This window comes from Mangifera indica, chromosome 4 (genome assembly GCF_011075055.1).
Source record: "Mangifera indica cultivar Alphonso chromosome 4, CATAS_Mindica_2.1, whole genome shotgun sequence".
In the NCBI taxonomy this organism is placed as follows: domain Eukaryota; kingdom Viridiplantae; phylum Streptophyta; class Magnoliopsida; order Sapindales; family Anacardiaceae; genus Mangifera; species Mangifera indica.
The window spans coordinates 15,927,758-15,945,627 of record NC_058140.1 but is presented as its reverse complement, the minus strand read 5'-3'; the positions used below and the strand labels follow the sequence as shown (position 1 = coordinate 15,945,627).

Here is a 17,870-nt window from a genome sequence, read left to right as displayed (position 1 = left end):
AGAGTATTTAACTCATTAAATTCGTAAATTAAAAATTTTGATATAAAATAATATCGTTTTGAATAATATGTACTAAAATGATATTGTTTTAATAATGAATTAGTTAAAAATTTAATTTAAATTCCATTCTTTTAAAATAAACCGAATTCGAGCCCAAATTTAAATTCAAACTCAGTTTCATATAAATTGAATTAAATTCAAACCCAGATATATTAAAATTTAACTCAATTTAAATCTACCTATACTTCTTGTAACACTCTCCGATTTTTCTTTTTAATTTTATTTTGCGGATGCAGATCCCCAGATTGTCCTGCCATGCCATTTTGGACGGGCCGTGTCGGCCTTGTCAGGTATAGCCTCAATAATTTTGTTTTGGTAATATTTTTTTTTTTTTTGGTAAGTTAAAAATGATAAACTTCTTTCCTTCTGTCATCTTTTTCTCTTTTTAAAAAAAAAATTCGGCGTCGTTCTCCGCTCCCTACTGCCACTGTTGACAGCGGCTCTTCTTCTGTAAGCAACACTCCCCCTTACTTGTTCATCCTCTTATTCTATTTCTCAAAATGCACTCCCCACAAGTTGTTTTGGTGGTAAGAAGCGCTTATTATTTTTTTACTATATTTTTTTGTTGATATCTTTTTTCAGATGATCCACTCAAGCAAAAGAAAGCTTTTGATTACTAAATGAAAATTTCAGTAATCTTTGTAGGAGCTTTGTGCTTTTTTTAAAATTTATTTTTACATGTTCTGTTCAATTTCAAGTTCTTTCAATAGTGTGTTTGATAACGCGCTATAGGGATAAAAGCACTTTTGTATTGTGTTTTAAAGTGACATCTTAAATCAATTTTGCAGCTTTTGCGCTTTTGAACTGTTTTGGTGGTGGAAGCACTTCCCAGAATCTTATTTTATTAAATTTCTCTGTTAGAAATTTTATTTATTGTTATGAAAAAGCGCTTATTCAAGACGAAGACTTTGGTAAAGAAGTGATTTTTCGCCAATTGTTTAAACTATGCGGATATGGCCTGATATCAGCTTAAATATTAAGCTTTTGTATATTGTGTTTGGTAATGCATTCTAGTTAAAATCGGTTTTGTGTTTGATTTTGTGGGGTGATATTTAAATGATGATTGAAATCAATTTCGCAGCTTTTGTGCTTATTCAGCGCGCTGAAACTGTTTTTGGTGGTGGAAACACTTCATTGTAGTTTTATGATTAAATTTCTGTGTTCTGTTTGCTAACAAGTTGAAACTTTCAGTTTAGATAATCTATTAAAACTTAAAGTTAATTTTTTTATGGAGTGTTTGATTAGGCTTTGGAGTCAAATGTGCTTTTGTGGTAATCTTGTAGTGTTTTATTGATGTGATTTTTGAAAATTTTGCAGCTTTTGTGCCTATCCACCTTCTGTTTGGATATTTTAGGCTTCCATGGCCAATAGTATTGCAGCAGGTACTGAGCTTTCACGATGCTTTGCAGCGTTTAGTAGTAACTCCCACAACAAACCAAACCCCACCAAAACCCTGTTACAGAAATGCCGAATTAATGGCGTTTCAAGTAGGGTTCCTATGTTTTCTGTGTCTTCCAACAAAGTGCAGCCCAGAAAAGATGAAACCAGCGGCCATATGTTTGCGGTTTCAAAAAGTGATTCTGGTGAAAGCTCAGGTGGGCTAACATATGAGGATGCTGGTGTAGATATTGATGCTGGGTCTGAACTTGTTAAGAGAATTGCGAAGATGGCTCCTGGGATTGGAGGTTTCGGTGGTCTTTTCCCTCTTGGTATGATTTACTTGATATGTTCACTTTGGTTTTGATTGCTTAGTTTATTCTTTAATGAGCTTTACTTTATCTTGCTTGTATTTTGATTGAAAAGCAAAATTGAAAGCTTTACATTGTTTGGGTATCATTGTTAGGCTTATACATTGAGTTAGAATTAATATACAATTGAAGAAGATAGAGTGAGGTAGTGGATTGGCTATTGTTATGTGATGGCAGAGCATCCTCTGTTTCTATTTGTTAAGAAACACCTATGCAGTTTTATTGCTGGAGAAGAACATTCTTTACCTTACTTGGGAAATATAAGTCTAATTTAATGTGCTGTTTGTCGAGTGGAAGAAATATCATATCAAGATTGAACATCTCCATTCATTTTGGAAATTTATGATCCCAATGATTTATAATTATTTTGCATTTGTTGGTATTCAACTCTAAGTTGAGTTTATCCGTCAAATGAGGAATTTGAGTTGCTCATATTCTCTCTTAATTTTTGCTAAAATAAAAAATTCTTCTGAGTACGGGCAGGGATATATCTCCCCCATCCGTATGTCCTTACTTCTGCTTGCGAGGATTTTCCTGTCCCCATCCCCGCTTCATTAGGGGAATCCCCTCCAAATAAAAGATGGGGAGAAGTCAATTAACATCCCAATATGCAGCAGTTATCTTCCTATTTTTAGTATTCTGAGTAGAGAATCAGTGAGGTAAATGATTCTAGTCGCTTTTCCTAGAAAGGTCTATGCCATGGGACAATAAGAATCTGGGACATTTTTTTTCAAGTTTCATTGAATTGACTTTACCATCAGCTGTCAGTGTCTAGTTGTTTGGGTTCTATAGTTTATGGAACAACTCTTTGTGAGCAGGTGATTCTTTCCTTGTTGCTGGCACAGATGGTGTGGGTACTAAATTAAAGCTGGCATTTGAAACTGGAATACATGACACTATTGGGATTGATCTGGTAAAAGATCAAGCTTGTCTTGTGGAATTTCAACATTCATAGTTATTTTTCTGATCTACTTCCCATTCAGGTTGCAATGAGCGTCAATGACATTGTTACTTCAGGGGCAAAGCCATTATTTTTTCTGGATTACTTTGCTACAAGCCACCTAGATGTTGACCTAGCTGAAAAGGTAGCGGTGGTGGTGCATGATATGTTTGTAGCAAAGACCATCAAATTTTCCCACTACTGCAAAGTGGTGCTCATTAATTGTATGGTCTTCATTTTCAGGTTATAAAAGGCATAGTTGATGGTTGCCAACAATCGGACTGTGCTCTTTTAGGAGGAGAGGTATGTATGTTGTGTTTGTAGAATATTTAAGCATGCTTTGAAACTCTTCTATTAAGCATTCTGAATAAGATATGCCTTTCAGACTGCAGAGATGCCAGATTTTTATGCAGAGGGAGAGTATGATCTTAGTGGTTTTGCAGTTGGCATTGTTAAAAGGGATTCTGTTATTGATGGGAAAAACATTGTGGCGGGCGATGTACTCATTGGCCTCCCATCTAGTGGAGTCCATTCGAATGGTTTCTCTCTAGTCAGAAGGTGAGACTTGTTTTAAGAGAATGTTTTCATACTAAGGTTTCATTGACCATCTAAAAACATTTGCTGCAATAGCTTTCTCTAAACCCCTTTAGAAGTGATGGATACCAAAATCCTTGGGATGTACACTTGTATCTTGACAGGGTGTTGGCTCAAAGTGGCCTTTCACTGAATGACCAACTTGCTGGTGAACCGATTACATTAGGCGAAGCTTTAATGGCCCCAACTGTTATATATGTAAAGCAGGTCTTCCATCAACCTCTGTTTCACATTATTTCACCTTATGTTAGCTTGTTGACAGATGCTAAAACCAATTTCTTTTGCTCAAAAAGGTGCTGGACATAATAAACAAGGGAGGGGTGAAAGGCATAGCCCACATCACTGGTGGTGGTTTTACCGACAATATACCTCGAGTCTTTCCTAAAGGTCTTGGTGCTGTCATCTATGACAACTCTTGGCAAATCCCACCAGTATTTAAATGGATCCAACAGGTGAAAATGGTTCTTTTCATGGCATATTAGTAGATGCTATAAATAGATTAAATGATTTTGTAAGTATAACATGTTTTTCCTTTTTGTTTCCGTGGTTGATGTTAGGCTGGAAAAATTGAAGATAGTGAGATGAGGCGAACTTTTAACATGGGAATCGGGATGGTACTAGTTGTGAGCCCAGAAGCTTCCCACAAAATTCTTGAGGAAGCAAACGGAGCCTACACAGCATATCGAATTGGTGAGGTTGTGAATGGCGAAGGAGTCACCTATCACTAAAATGTATATCATATACATTTCACATGCTACTTTAAGTTGCCAAGATGAGGTACACAACGGCTTGATTGGAATATTTCAATAATTTGATCCTTTACAGATGCTAGAGACCTTGAAACTCAAGCTGTTTCAGTGAAGTGGGGTTTAAAAATCCCTTAACCATCTGATATTGTTTCTACAGTTGTAAGTCTGAACAACGTTTTAGTATTATTTGCATGAAATTGCAATTATATTAAGGCAGTTTTTGGGGTCAAATTTTTGGAAGGACCAAGTTGATGGTCATGCAGCTTGATTAGTTTGTTTGTTCAAATATTGAAATTAATGGCCTGGATCTGTTGATTGAGAAATTCATGGATAGAGGAGCTATGTTGGGTCACGCCTTTACAAGCCTTTAACAGGCTGATCCGGATACTTCTGCAGATTAGTTCATCAAATTACAATATTTTAATTTTTAATTAATATTTAATAATTTTTAATTTTTTAATATTTTTTTTCAATTGTATCGGATCAGACCACAAACCTTACCTCAAAGGCCTTAACACGGTCTGCATTCACAGTATGATTGAATGATTGAATGTAACATGACCTCTATCAATATCTCTTTATAACCCCTCTCAAATTATGATCTTTTTAATCAATTACTATTATTAGGGCTAATATTAACAACATTATAATTATCATATCATCATTATTATTGTTACACCACCAGTCAGAACATTTGGGGAAAATTTTTACTTTGCTCATCAAGATTCAAAACAAACAAATACATGAACATAATAACAAAGTTACATATCAAAGTCAGATCTTCCTAACTGCAATATTATATATCTACAACTGAATCTATTCTACTTCTAAAATGCTACAGCAAGAATAATTTTGAGCTTGAGAAATGCTCAAACATGGGGCAGGACTGGACAGAACCCCCACAACACTAGAAAAGAATGCCTGAAATATTATTGGATGGTTCTAAAGCTTACCTAATATCTGTATGGTGAAGTTGATTGCGGTGGTGGCGCTGGTGGCAATCGGTTAGGTGCGCGGTGGTGGTGCTGGTGGTAATCGGTTAGGTGTGCGGCGGCTTGAGTGTGTGCTTGACCTATCATCACCATTCTGAGGTGGATCACTGTATCGCCGACTGTGGCCAATGGACCCTGACCTGAATGAGTCAGTGCGACCATTTGCAGCATCATCAAATGCAGTCCTCCAGTCATCACCACCTGAAGCAGGTGTTCTTGGGCTGCTTTCTGCAAGTGATTAGAACAGAAGTTAGTGGAATTGAAGGAAATGGAGGGTTCGGAAAAACAAAACCAAATGGAGTTATCTCATAAACTCTCTTTTATTCAGAATATGTAACTACCAATAAGAAGTCCTGCATTAGAAAAAATAGCGTCTAAAGAGTGAAGGACTTTGAAATAAATGTATGGTCTACAGAGATACCGAAAGTTGAAGCTTCAAAATTATACGAGTTCCACTTTTAAATTGAATTTGCTTTCAAAGCCATTTTCATGAAGTGAAATAAATCATGAGCGCATTATTGCCTTAACTGATATGGCAAAAACACTTTCACACAAATATAGCGTGAGAGCTATTCAGCAAAAATTACCTGCTCCAGCACCACTGTTAGACCAGCCGGCAGCTGCAGCTGTTCGGTTGTCGTGGATGCTAAGTGTCCTCATGAGTTTTGAAAGAAGGACAGACTGCTTCTGATAAAGCTCCCTCTTACTTCTCATCCTTTTGTCCTCCTGAAGCAGGTCTTCAATCCTTTGCGTACTTTGGGCACTAACCATCGATGCATGAACAATAAGTTGTTTCTTTAGAACCAAGTTGACATAAAAAATTTAAAAAAAAAAAAAATTGTTACTAGTCCATTGAAACCGCCAAGAATCAAAACAAGAAGCTCACCTAATAGAACTGTATAGCTGGTTAAGCATGTCTTCCTTGGCCTTCTCTACTTGGCAAAGAACAACTGCCTGCTTATCCAAACCATTGGTGGAAGATATGACAATAGACATTTCCATGAAAAAGATAAAGATAAATGATAGTAGAAATTTGAAAGAACAAACTTACTTTTGGGACATTGGCACCAAGGCTGTTTAGAACAGCTTCGACATAGCCACGTACTTCTTGAGACATCCACCGAAGCTCTTCTTCTGGATCTGCAGGTCTTCTAGCCATTGTTTCCTACAGATAATACTGATCAGCATAATGATTGGATACACACCCAAAATAATGCAGAAACAATCTTGGGAAATACTATTTTATATCTTAATGGACATAATGTGAAGTAAAGAATCCCAAACTCCAAAACTGACAAAAGAGCAAAATGTTGGAGAAGCAAACTGTTATTGTTTACTTATGAATGCTTATAAATTTTATGTGGAGCTCTACAGCCAAACAAGTAGAATTTCACTTGTTCATGAATGAAAACTAATCCTGATTAATTCAAGGAAAATACATTGCCAGAGGGAGCAAAAACCTAGAGTGAACCAAAAGAAACAACAAAGTTATGGCATCTAGCTATCCCACAAAGTTAAATGACAAACAACAATAAGCATCATATCATCAACTCACCAGTGAGCCATCGGAATGACTTTGACGCATGGGAAGACCGGGTTCACCCCTAACAATCACATCACCTCCTCTAGACTGGATAACATTTCTCAACTTGTTTAGCCATTCAACCTTTTCTTGCAAAGTTTCAGCCTTCAACAGAACCGCACTGTGAGCTGCAAAATGAAAATTTCCATCATACATTGTCGTGCAACAATATAGGAGAGGAAAAAGGATAATCAGCCCTAAGAAGTAGAAAAATAAAAAATAGAGGCAGTCTAGGTATGAACATTATTACCTTTCATAACAGTCTTATATGGAATCCTGCTTGTTATCTTGAAAAGAAGACTGGGTCCTTTTTCTGCTTTACTACCTTTTTTATCCTTTGAACTCTTTGATGAAGAAGTATCTTCATCATCAGATGGCTCCTCAACATTGCATTCCTGAACATTAAATTGAAAGGTCATAAGACCATGCAACTGGCACACAGGACAAGTTGAAATTTTACCCAAAGCATAAATCTGAAACTCGAAGATTCAGAGGGTAAGGACCACATAATATTTATACTTTCATGTCAACCCGGAAGTTAATAGATTCAATGTAATGTCCAAATTAATAAAATATTGTCAATACAAAATAATTCCAAGATTAAATATAATAAACTCCTACAACATGTGACATAATTTCAGCCATGAATTTATACTGAGGATAAAACTAGGTTCTTTGCCCATAACATAGATGTAAGCACATGTTCTCACCCACCTAAAGATAATACCAACAAAGAAACCAAAATATAGTTCAAGAAATGATTATAAGATTCATTCGTTTGCTTATCTGAAGTTAAATCCTCACCATACTTTCCATGTGGCATCAGTGATAATCATTGATAACCAAACTATATGACAGTATCTTTAAACCAATATTATTTATGAATCTAAGATCATTCTATATTCTTTGTAAACTGGTTGTAAACAATGATCCTGAAAATCTAAATAAAATGGAGTTTTCTTTTGCTCTTGTAGTTTGACTTTTTTCTTTCTGATTGGTTTCATATTTCAAGTAGTAAGTTATTTGTTAAGTAATAAAATTTAGAAATGGATTGTCCAATTATTATCTAACAAAAACCCCATAAAATTTAAGTTAAAAACGTCATATCTTAAAATCATTCACAAAATGAATCCCACATTTCCAAGTGATAGTAATAATAAATGCTGAACAAATGTCAATCCACCATTCAAACTCATTAAGTGAAGAGAGAAAACTAATTCAAGTTACCAAATTTGTCTAAACATAATTCGCAACACTCAAGTGTCTAGAAGAAAGAAGATAATATTCTTAACAGGCACTTCATACCTCCAAGGTGATCACACCACGGAAATGTCTTTCTTCTTGCTTTTTGGTATAGCCAAGCTGCATTTAAGGGTAATGTTAAGACAAACATTTTAGGAGAAATAAAAATTATTACCAAAACAATAGCAAAGATCTTCATTTTATCTTTTTACTGAAGCAAAATCAGTAGCAATGGTAGGAACAGCAGAAAGTAGCAGGTAAACATTTAATAAAAAAAAGAAAATGTCCATGACATGTTTCTCAACATTAAGATCAATATTATTTTGCAGTAGATCATTGAGATTTGCATAGATAATATCTACATCACAAAGTTATTTTCCACGCTGCTTTTTCTTATTTTTAGTATTCCCACAATCTGTCCTCCATCCAAACACTAACAGCATCTAACTTCTCTTTCTTGTCCAAAGGAATACAAAAACAAAACAGCTGAAGACAATAGCAACTGCAGTAAAGGACCAAAAAAAGAAAAGCTTTTTCATAGTGGAGCAGAATTTCAAGATGGAGAATAAACACTAACTAATAGAGAGTGAGCACAATGAGTTCAAGGTGGAGGCAGTCTTGAGTCTTTGAAAAAATAAGAAAAAAACCCATTATCGAAAATGAAAAGAGATTCAGTGAATATAGTGGATTAATTGAAGAAAATAAGATGTTTTTGCATGAAATGAAATGAAGTGAGATGGTGCCTAATAATGTACTGCTCTACATAATGCTTATAAGAACTTGTTCAAATACCAGCCATATTTATCATAGGTCATGCACTATTATGTATGATGCACTATTACAAATGAATTTCAAGATGGAGAATAAACACTTTAATGTGACAGTTAAAACAAGGATACTTACTGCAGAAGTTAAAATCAAACATATATCATTTTAAAACCAAGACAAAATAGTGCAAAAAGATCCTTAAACTACGCAGCATGACACCAAATCATGTCAGAACAACAAATTGAGTATGTTCAAACAACATAAAGTCTTAATACATGAACTAAAATTCTAACTGCTAACCTTGCCTGTTTTCTCATTTAAAACAAACCATCTCTTACTCCACCCAATTGCTTTTGAACTTTTCTTCAACAAAAACCCTGCAGATACAGATTAAAACCAATAACAAGGGAAAAAAATGAAAATGTATCTCTATTACATCTGAAAAATATAATCAGACTGAACATTTAAACTAATAACATAGAGAAAAGATAAAGAATGGTGGATAAACAAAATTTTGCAACAAATTTTGAGGAAAGAAAAACAAGAATAAGGTTCAACAATACATGCTTAAAATGATGAATACTGAATCACTACTGGTATAAAAATGTAAAGGCGTAGAAATATATCTTTAACAGAGTTTATCACAAATTTTATGATTGAGCACAAACCTGCTGTTATCTCACCGTCTGGCCCTGCAGTCTTTAAGAAGGTTGAACTCTCTGACATATCCTTATCTGGTTGACTGGACTTATCTTTCATTGATTTCAAGCTTCCTCCAGATTGTTGTACACCTGTTTGGGGGCTAGTTGCCTGAAATGAAAGCAAGGAGAATAGTTGGTCAATGCAACAGCAACAAACTTATTTCAATAAATATCACATAACTCAAGCACCCAGCGAAGCTGAAAGAAAGTAAATAATCCCACACCCTATTCAATAAAGACTGCTCAGCTTCAGCTGCCTTCTTTGAGGATCGATTCTTTAGCTCTTCCTCACGACGTTGTCTATCCATTCTGTGAAAATTTCAACGTGAAACAATCAAGTGAACAAAAACAGGCCAAAAGATTACCACATATCAAACAGTGAAAAATCAAAGGAAAACTACAGGAACAGATGACGCTCAACCACACGCAAATACATTGAATTACTTAAATTTAAATTGAGCTGTCTAAACCAAGTTTTTGTAGAGTTTATTTGCAGACAACTTTGCTCACCTTTCAGTAAATCCTTTTACAAATGAATACATCTATCTGTTTCTTATCAAAATATAAATTATGGCAAAAAAAATAAAACTAATAAACATCAGACGTGAACTCTTGTGAGAATTAGAGGAACATAAGTTACAATAACCCAAAACACATACGCTCTCAATGATAAAGAAAAGAGAATTATGATAATACTATATTCACATATTTTTATGCAGAAATTACAATAGGAAGGGTGAGGTGTTAATAAATTCTTAATTCTTTTTCACTCTACGCAAGCAAATGTATGAAACCACATTTTTACACAGCAAAGTGTGATGATGTAAATGTGTTGCATATCCTCACACAACAACCCACAATCACAAAAATTTTCATATATTTCTTTCTTACCTTTTTTCTTTTATGAAATCAAAATTCTAGACCATTAAATATTATAGGAAGAATTCATAATCAATATCATGATGACTTCACTGTTTGATTTCATGAAGAATGGAGGCATTCTGTTCCCAAACAATTTTACAAATACAAGGTACATATGAAGATAAAGACTTCCATGCAAAGTCACATTTCACCAAATGTATGGATTAATTCATATAAAGTCAACTTAATAAATATATAATAAATTAGGTTGAAAAACTCAACAATATAAGAATCACGCCCCTGTCACATTGGATTAAAATCTTTGTATGTGTAGCATTATTCTTATGTCCCCATGGTAATATCAAAATACTAACAAGAGATAACATGAATAATAAAATACGCCTATGATAAGCTCATTAACATCCAATCATCTTCTTTTTTCTGTTGTTGTTTACTGTAATTATTCACATCAGGCCAACTCCTTAGCAAACTGAACCAAATGCTTAAAATACAGAACTTCAGACTATTCTTTATATGTCACACATAAAAATTGACAAACTAGTGCATGCTAGCCAAAAGTTGTCATCAACAACCACACAATATAACAAAGAAAAATAGCCGAATCAATTGGCGCAAAACATTTCCCAAAATATTTTACTAAATGCATACACAAGGATATAACACAGATTGTGCCATCAATTAAAAAACTTAAATTTAGAGAATAAATGGCTGATATAATATCTTTGAGAACATACCGCCTTTGCACCAAACGGATAAAGTGTTGAGGCGGAACAAACACACGCTCCATATCAACCAGTGCAACTACCATCTTTTTTGCTTCATTCTTAAATCCATCCAATGCAGCAGTTGCAATTGCCACAACCTAGTTAAAAATTGTAGAGAAACTGAGATGATAAACAACCAAGATCTTGACAAAAAAATATTATGACCTGGAAGACCTTGTTACCTCTCTCTTGAAAGGAGGATACCTTCCAAGACCCGGAGTTGCACTTGCAGCTGAAGAAACTAAATCCACCAACACGCGATGCACCTGATTCATTTACCAGCCAAAATTAGTATAAAGAGTAAATCAAGAAAAATAAAGCATGAAAAACATCCATGGTTAGATCAGAAGAGTGGGAAATTTGGCAATAATGTGGCAGGATCATTAAGCTGAAGAAAATAATGGGTATCAAAACTTCAGCTACCAATCTATCAGAAAAAAGCACCCAATGCAGGAAAAGTGCATAATTGTGATATAGAAGACCAAAGAAGTTATTGCAACACAGTAATCAAGTGAAATAAAAGCTGCAGTCAAATGCAGATAACAAATATACATATATTTGGTCCAACAACATTATGGATATTTCATGTCCTAATATTTCCCAAATAGATTACAGAGATTCAGTCACAGAGAAACATCAAACCCATGTAAGTTGCACAGTAGACAACCAACAGACAGTGAAACTTCAATAGTTGCTGTATTTAGAAACATGCTAGGAAATCCAACATATGGGTAGAGTATTGATGCCACATACCTCATCCACACATTGACGTGATGGTTCCTTGGCCATCTCAAGGACACTTTTTATTAAGGACCTTAACCCTTTCTCTGGAGATATAAGATAAGGTTGATAACCATCTGCTTCTAGGACAACCTAGTATAATTAAAACCACTTAATGTAAATGCAGAGCACCTCAAGAGAATATCATTAAATGAGAAGAGAAGTACACAGAAAGAAGTTGGAAGTGAAGACCTACCCTCTTCACATTGTTTATGTCAAAATGTCTATCTAAGGGGAGCTGCTTGATCCTGCTAGGAAAGTTTCCCTCGAAACTTGCAACAACTTTCCAACCACTACCCTGAAGCAAAGGAAAATTGTCAGCAAGATATATATTTGTTGCAGAACAGATTTCTAAGTCACTCTAACACCTTCTCAATTTACTTGTTTTGCAGTATTAATCAACAAATATGCATATAAATCTTAAAAGAAACAACTCACCTCACCACCTGTTAAATGCAGGAGAAACTTGTCTTCAAATTCACGGCACAGCTGTAAAGCTAAAGCCCTTGTACCTTCTGAACTATCAACCAACTGTTCACCAAGCCTTGTTAATTCATCCTGAACTATTTGAGACTTCCCTTGAAGCCTGCAAAGAAAATATAGGAACTTACATTCCAAAGGCGATTTGCATAGAAAGTCTCCTCCACATATACATTCCTAAGCTTAAAGTCAACTCTTAATGCGGTTAAATCCATCATCTTTATAAATAGATAATGTTCAAGCAGCACTCATATTAGAATTTTCAATATATATAAAATTCTCCCATTGAACAAGTTTTTCAAGAAAAAATAGCATATTCCTATTAGCCTGCCCTAATGACAAAAAAATGTAAAAAACACCAAAGGATAGTTAAATTACACTAATTGTATAAAATTTTAAAACAAAATTTAGTTATACAAAATGAAAGCAGCACAAGTATGTACCCAGAAAGGAGATTTGGAAGCCTGACTTTCATACGATTATGCATCTGGCCAGCAATAGCATCCACCAAAGCAATTCTACCGAGCTTATTTTGAGGAGCTCCAGTCAGCGACTTTTTTAGAGTTTCTATCTCAGCCCGCCAAGCAGCTTCCAAAGGGCTCTCTGATCCAGCATTTCCAGATGAAGCAGAACTTATAGATACAGATTGACCAATTACAGCAACCCAAGGAATATCAGATGTTTTTGATGGACCCTTATCCATTAGGAGAGCCTGAACAGCTGCAAGTGCTTTTGGTTCTCCCTCTGCTTGATCAATTTTACTAATAACACCAACTGTTCTGGTACCTGAAATAAATTTAAAGTAAACAAAGCGACAAAAGAATTAAAGAGTACACTGACTTCAAAATTCTTTTCAAACACAGAGATAAGAAGATGCAATTTAACAGTAAACCCACTCTCTGGATCATGTTCCTTTGCAATTTTGAGAGCCCGAGATGATGAAATTTCTGGTGCATGAGTAGCAGGTACAATAACTAGCAAAATAGCATCATTGTGCTCAACATACTTGCTAATCTGAAAAAAACATACAAATGGAGATATCAAACGGAACTTCCAGCAAGAGCATCTTGCGACTGAATATATATCTGAACACTTATGTAACAAAGAGCTGATTATGAACTGTTTTAAAAAAGGGATAAAAGAGAAAAAAAACTAGAGGTCATTGAATAACTTTTTGTATGATGTTTAAACTAAAGAGGAGATAGCATTCAACTACTCACCATTGTATCATCCATAATTCTTTGATCTGATCCAGGTAGGTCAATCAACTTCAAAGGTGGAGCTGCAGAAAGTAAATACAAAAAAATCGCTTTTAAAGATGGCTAAGAGAAATATAAACATTCAAATTGCTAAGAGTAATATAAACATTAAAAAAATGGGTAAATTGCTCTGAAGAGATAAAAATAAAGAAGGTTATATCCTTTTGCTCATTCACCAAGAACTGATGTCCAATCAAATAAAAGATTCTTTATTTAAAATTATGCTAAGGTGAACCTTCATAAATCAAGGGTACTCATACAGATAATATTTACTGGTAGCCCACTCATCTCATGGAATCCATTTATGTATTTTAAACAATAATTCAAATGAATCAGGGAGATATAGAACTATCTGCAATTCAGATATTCCAAAAACAAAATTTCTACAAGTATTGAATGGTTCTTTTCATTGTATTGAGTTATAGGTATAATTTTGGATACCAATCTGTTATATAAACTAACCCATAACGGTTTTGGATCACGGCCAAAAGAATCTACCTCCATACCACTAGACAAGACTAACTTGAAAACAAAAAAAACTCAGGCTCAAAGACAGCCACAGGAAAGAAAAGGAATCAATCATTATCAGCTTTTAACTCATTCATTTTCTAAATCCTGCATCACATGGATCCACATTGCATGGTTAACAAACTAGGCTTAACCCACAAGAAAATCCAGTAAACTTAGCCCAACTCTTATCTATTATTTCTAGAGCACAATCATCCTGATAGAAACAAAATAATAAGCCCTAAAGAAACAAATTAAAGGCTGAAATCTTTTCTAAGTTTCTTTAACTTTTGCATAAAAGATTTCTGCTCAACTTTAAAGAAAGATAGACCTGGAGTTTCAATGACAGGTAAACCATCCTCAAGCCTCAAATTTTTCACCATAGGAATAAAATTGTTTCTTGCTCATGTTTAAGCTGTGAGGTTGATTCCTTCTATCTTTTCAGTGTGAAGACCTGGAAAAAACTAACAAGCTTGTTACATGGTTATCGAATCACTATGTTCATCTATTCTCCTCCAAAATTAATTCTTGCATTACCTCTTCTAATGCCTCACTTGATACACTAGACTAAAAGTGGGATAGACTATTTTAAACATTTATACTATTATTTAGAATCTTCATGAGAAATAAATTATAATTAGGACGGGGTGATTATTTGATCAAGAAAAAGAAAAATCAGTAATCTAAACTATGAAATTGGAAGGAAATCTTTTGAATGTCACCTTAATCCTATGAAATGGATCTTAAGATCTGTTTCGTAGCAACAAGGTATTTCAGTTAGCTCCAGAATACGGTTAATCATATGGTGCACTGATAAGAAACTGTAAACACTGGTTACAATTCGTTCACTCCCTCAAGATGGAGCATGAATGCAGAAAAGCAAGTCAAGCAACCACGTCTTCTGTTCACCAACTTATTTTCATGCTCTGAAGGGCCTAAAATCTTTACATTTTTCAGTCCAGGTGCACCATGACATACACTGTCAATCTTAGTTAGGTTTATGGATAAAAGAATTTTAATGGTTTATGATTGACTGTCAGGGTGTCTACACAACTAACAAATTTCAAAAGAACTCAACATGCAAAAGAGTCATTAAACTAATAGAACCAAATAAACAATGAGTTTCACATTTTGCATAACATGTAAGATGCTACATCTAATAGAAGATAGTCTATCTAAATACACTTTTGGTTATTCCTTTCTCTCTCTTATTGCAATAAACAACATATCTCACAATTTTCTCACAACAAATAAAAAAATATAATAAGATTAAGAATCACCTGCACTGGTACGAAGTTTCAGGTATATTTCCTCACGACTCACTCCTTGGCTAAGTCTATTTTGAAGAGAATGCCGAAGAGCACCTATAATGCACCGATTCAGAAAGAAACAACAACAATCAGAGCCAATAATCCAACTTAAAAGTAAAATAAGTGCATTGACGATGTTGACTGTCTAATTAGGTGTCAAGCACCATTACAGATGTAAAAATAAGCAATACAAAATCACGCAGCAGATCCCTAAAACGCCTTACTCGCTGAAACTTCTTGTGATTTATTGTCTATCAGCAACTGAATAGCCTGAGCGCTTAAAGAGTTATCCCTGTTTAATTGAACACATATGGGAGCCCGAGTAGCACCATTTCCACCAGTTGGCTGTCCACATTATATAGTCAAAACTCACAGAACAATTGAAATCAAAGAACAAACATGATCATCAGAAACACGTGAACAAAAATATAATAAACTCTCAATAAAAAACAAACTTACCAAAATAGGATGTCCAATCAAACTATTCAAAATTGCAGATTTACCAGCACCCTAATCAATGCAATACAACAATGTCATTAGTAAAGCATCACGACAAGACAAGCATTTCAAGTGTATCATAGTACTGGCTTATGAATATTACCGCACTAGAAACAATGCCACAAAAATGACAGCAGTTACAAATCAAGCATTACATTACTAATAAGAAATAATGTTATATTTTACAACTAATTTGATTTAGCATATTACAATTTATAACTTAGATGCACCGTTCCCTCACATTTTTATTAACAATTAAACTCCGAAGTAAGTTACTTGAATTCTGCAAAATTTGAGTATGGGCGTATTATAAATCATTAACACGAACAAATGATATCAATCTTCAGATTACAATAATGTACTTTCATCATTCATGAAATAAATTAGAAAACTTGTCGATCATTCTAAAAAAATTTTCCATTGCTTTTAATTACTTAAAACGAAACGCCGTTAAGCAACATTTCTTTCGTTGGCATTATCAAACAATTCGTTTAATCACTACTTCATCAAATTTAATCGCCACAATTCAACGCTCGAATCCTTCAAAACGCACTAGATCCAAAGATCTATTAAAAAAATCTAAAAAAATCAGAAAACGACATCGTAAAACGGTGCAGAGAGAAGAACTTACGACATTGCCTAAAACGACGACGTTGAGGAAAGTCGTAGGACGTTTGGAGGTCGACTTGTCATCGAGATCTTCATCGGCAAGCACGGCGGAGGCCTGCCAGATCGACTCGGACAACTCAGCGAGTTCATCGATCGCCTCCATGACGAGTTGAAGAGAGGTCCAAATCGAAACGTTTCAATGCAACCAATAAATTGACCAAAAAATGTGAGTACGTGACGAACGCATTAATAAAGGAAGAATTTCAGATCTGAAAGATTCAAAAATTTCAAATTCAAAAAATAACGAAGATCTTATATTTATTTCGTTTTAGTCCGGCTTGTTTGGAGTTTCGTTTTTGAAATGAACGAAATTTTTTGAAAGCAGTGCGTGTTTATGTTTTTATTTTATTTTATTTTCTTTGCTTATTTGATTAAATTTATTTTTTTGTTATAAAATCGTTTTATTAGAATTTTGGTAAGGTGGGGAAATAATGTGTTATTCCTTTACAATCTAAATACAAATAAATATAATAAAATATAAAAATTTAGTACTATTATCAATAAAAAATAATACATAAATTGTTTGTGGCGACAAAAATATATATATAATTTATCTTTAATTTAAAATCATTCAATCATATGATAATAGATTATATGTCTATTCAACAATACATTTACATAATTTTATTATTTAACTAAAAGGAAACAAAATTTAACTTTCGAGCAATACTATGTTATTATATTATTTAATATCATTCTATTTTTAATTTAAAATCATTTAATCAATTAATATCACATATATAATATATACTTATTTAAATATTTAAAATAAATACATATAATTTTATTAAACATTGTATTATTGATTTTTTTAATCTTTATGTCAATATCATAATTAATAATAATGATAAATTTATAATTAAATGATAAATATGTATTATTTAAATTTTGACTAATAATATTCATAAATGGATATGTAACATTTAAATGTAGATTTTGGAGTAATATGGTGTCATAAGACTTAACATGAGACAATATGAAACAAATTTGTAATGTTTCTCATTTTAATATTACTTTATATTTCTTTTTATTTATATTTATAATAAAAAAATATTTTTTAAAGTTCCGTTTCCATCCTCAAGTAAATAAACTACTATTAAGTATAAAGTTGAAATAGTATTTAATCTCGAAAATGGCTCACAATTTATGTATCAAAATAAGGCATCACCCATGAATCCAAAATGACATAAAAGTGAAGAGAAAACAAGATTATTGAGATATGTTGATTGACACTTTTTATGAGCGACCAATTTCTAATTGATGATCACAAAGATATTGCACAATAGTACATTTCAAGATGAAATGAACATGAGGAAACTAATTCAAGCTATTATGCTACAAGTTC

General features: G+C 33.7%; 2 protein-coding genes across 5 annotated transcripts; one reads left to right on the top strand and one right to left on the bottom strand.

Annotated features, from left to right (window-relative positions):
* The first annotated feature begins 384 nt into the window (after positions 1 to 384).
* On the top strand, positions 385 to 4,322 carry LOC123214590 (phosphoribosylformylglycinamidine cyclo-ligase, chloroplastic/mitochondrial-like). 2 transcript variants are annotated; one of them, XM_044634455.1, is made up of 9 exons: positions 385 to 510; positions 1,378 to 1,769; positions 2,627 to 2,721; positions 2,792 to 2,893; positions 2,992 to 3,051; positions 3,134 to 3,306; positions 3,447 to 3,549; positions 3,636 to 3,794; positions 3,900 to 4,322. In XM_044634455.1, the coding sequence occupies exons 2-9, from the start codon at positions 1,421 to 1,423 to the stop codon at positions 4,068 to 4,070; spliced, it is 1,212 nt and encodes a 403-aa protein (XP_044490390.1). In that variant the 5' UTR covers positions 385 to 510; positions 1,378 to 1,420; the 3' UTR covers positions 4,071 to 4,322. The 2 variants fall into 2 exon arrangements, with proteins under 2 accessions (XP_044490390.1, XP_044490391.1); XM_044634456.1 differs by having other exon boundaries at positions 430 to 587.
* A 462-nt stretch (positions 4,323 to 4,784) lies between these two features.
* Positions 4,785 to 16,870, bottom strand: LOC123214588 (dynamin-2A-like). Of its 3 annotated transcripts, XM_044634454.1 has the most exons (23): positions 16,488 to 16,870; positions 15,818 to 15,868; positions 15,583 to 15,703; positions 15,329 to 15,412; positions 13,503 to 13,564; positions 13,179 to 13,296; positions 12,726 to 13,068; positions 12,241 to 12,388; positions 11,999 to 12,100; positions 11,776 to 11,895; positions 11,205 to 11,288; positions 10,993 to 11,120; positions 9,601 to 9,685; positions 9,344 to 9,485; positions 8,976 to 9,052; positions 7,971 to 8,027; positions 6,916 to 7,060; positions 6,639 to 6,793; positions 6,135 to 6,248; positions 5,970 to 6,037; positions 5,671 to 5,846; positions 5,137 to 5,311; positions 5,045 to 5,105 (listed from the first exon to the last, which is right to left on the bottom strand). In XM_044634454.1, the coding sequence occupies exons 1-23, from the start codon at positions 16,626 to 16,628 to the stop codon at positions 5,045 to 5,047; spliced, it is 2,757 nt and encodes a 918-aa protein (XP_044490389.1). In that variant the 5' UTR covers positions 16,629 to 16,870. The 3 variants fall into 3 exon arrangements, with proteins under 3 accessions (XP_044490387.1, XP_044490388.1, XP_044490389.1); XM_044634452.1 differs by having other exon boundaries at positions 4,785 to 5,311; positions 16,488 to 16,865; XM_044634453.1 differs by lacking the exons at positions 15,583 to 15,703; positions 15,818 to 15,868; positions 16,488 to 16,870 and adding an exon at positions 14,380 to 14,502 and having other exon boundaries at positions 4,785 to 5,311; positions 15,329 to 15,395.
* Between the last annotated feature and the right edge of the window lie 1,000 nt (positions 16,871 to 17,870).

Excerpts from the sequence above, each read along its gene's own strand:
- LOC123214590 (XM_044634455.1), top strand. The coding sequence starts at position 1,421 with ATGGCCAATAGTATTGCAGCAGGTACTGAGCTTTCACGATGCTTTGCA. Across the intron at positions 3,052-3,133 it reads GTGCTCTTTTAGGAGGAGAG|ACTGCAGAGATGCCAGATTT; the intron begins GTATGTATGTTG and ends TATGCCTTTCAG. Across the intron at positions 3,550-3,635 it reads CTGTTATATATGTAAAGCAG|GTGCTGGACATAATAAACAA; the intron begins GTCTTCCATCAA and ends TTGCTCAAAAAG.
- LOC123214588 (XM_044634454.1), bottom strand. The coding sequence starts at position 16,628 with ATGGAGGCGATCGATGAACTCGCTGAGTTGTCCGAGTCGATCTGGCAG. Across the intron at positions 13,565-15,328 it reads GAAACTTCGTACCAGTGCAG|CTCCACCTTTGAAGTTGATT; the intron begins GTGATTCTTAAT and ends TACTTTCTGCAG. Across the intron at positions 13,069-13,178 it reads AAAGGAACATGATCCAGAGA|GTACCAGAACAGTTGGTGTT; the intron begins GTGGGTTTACTG and ends AATTTATTTCAG.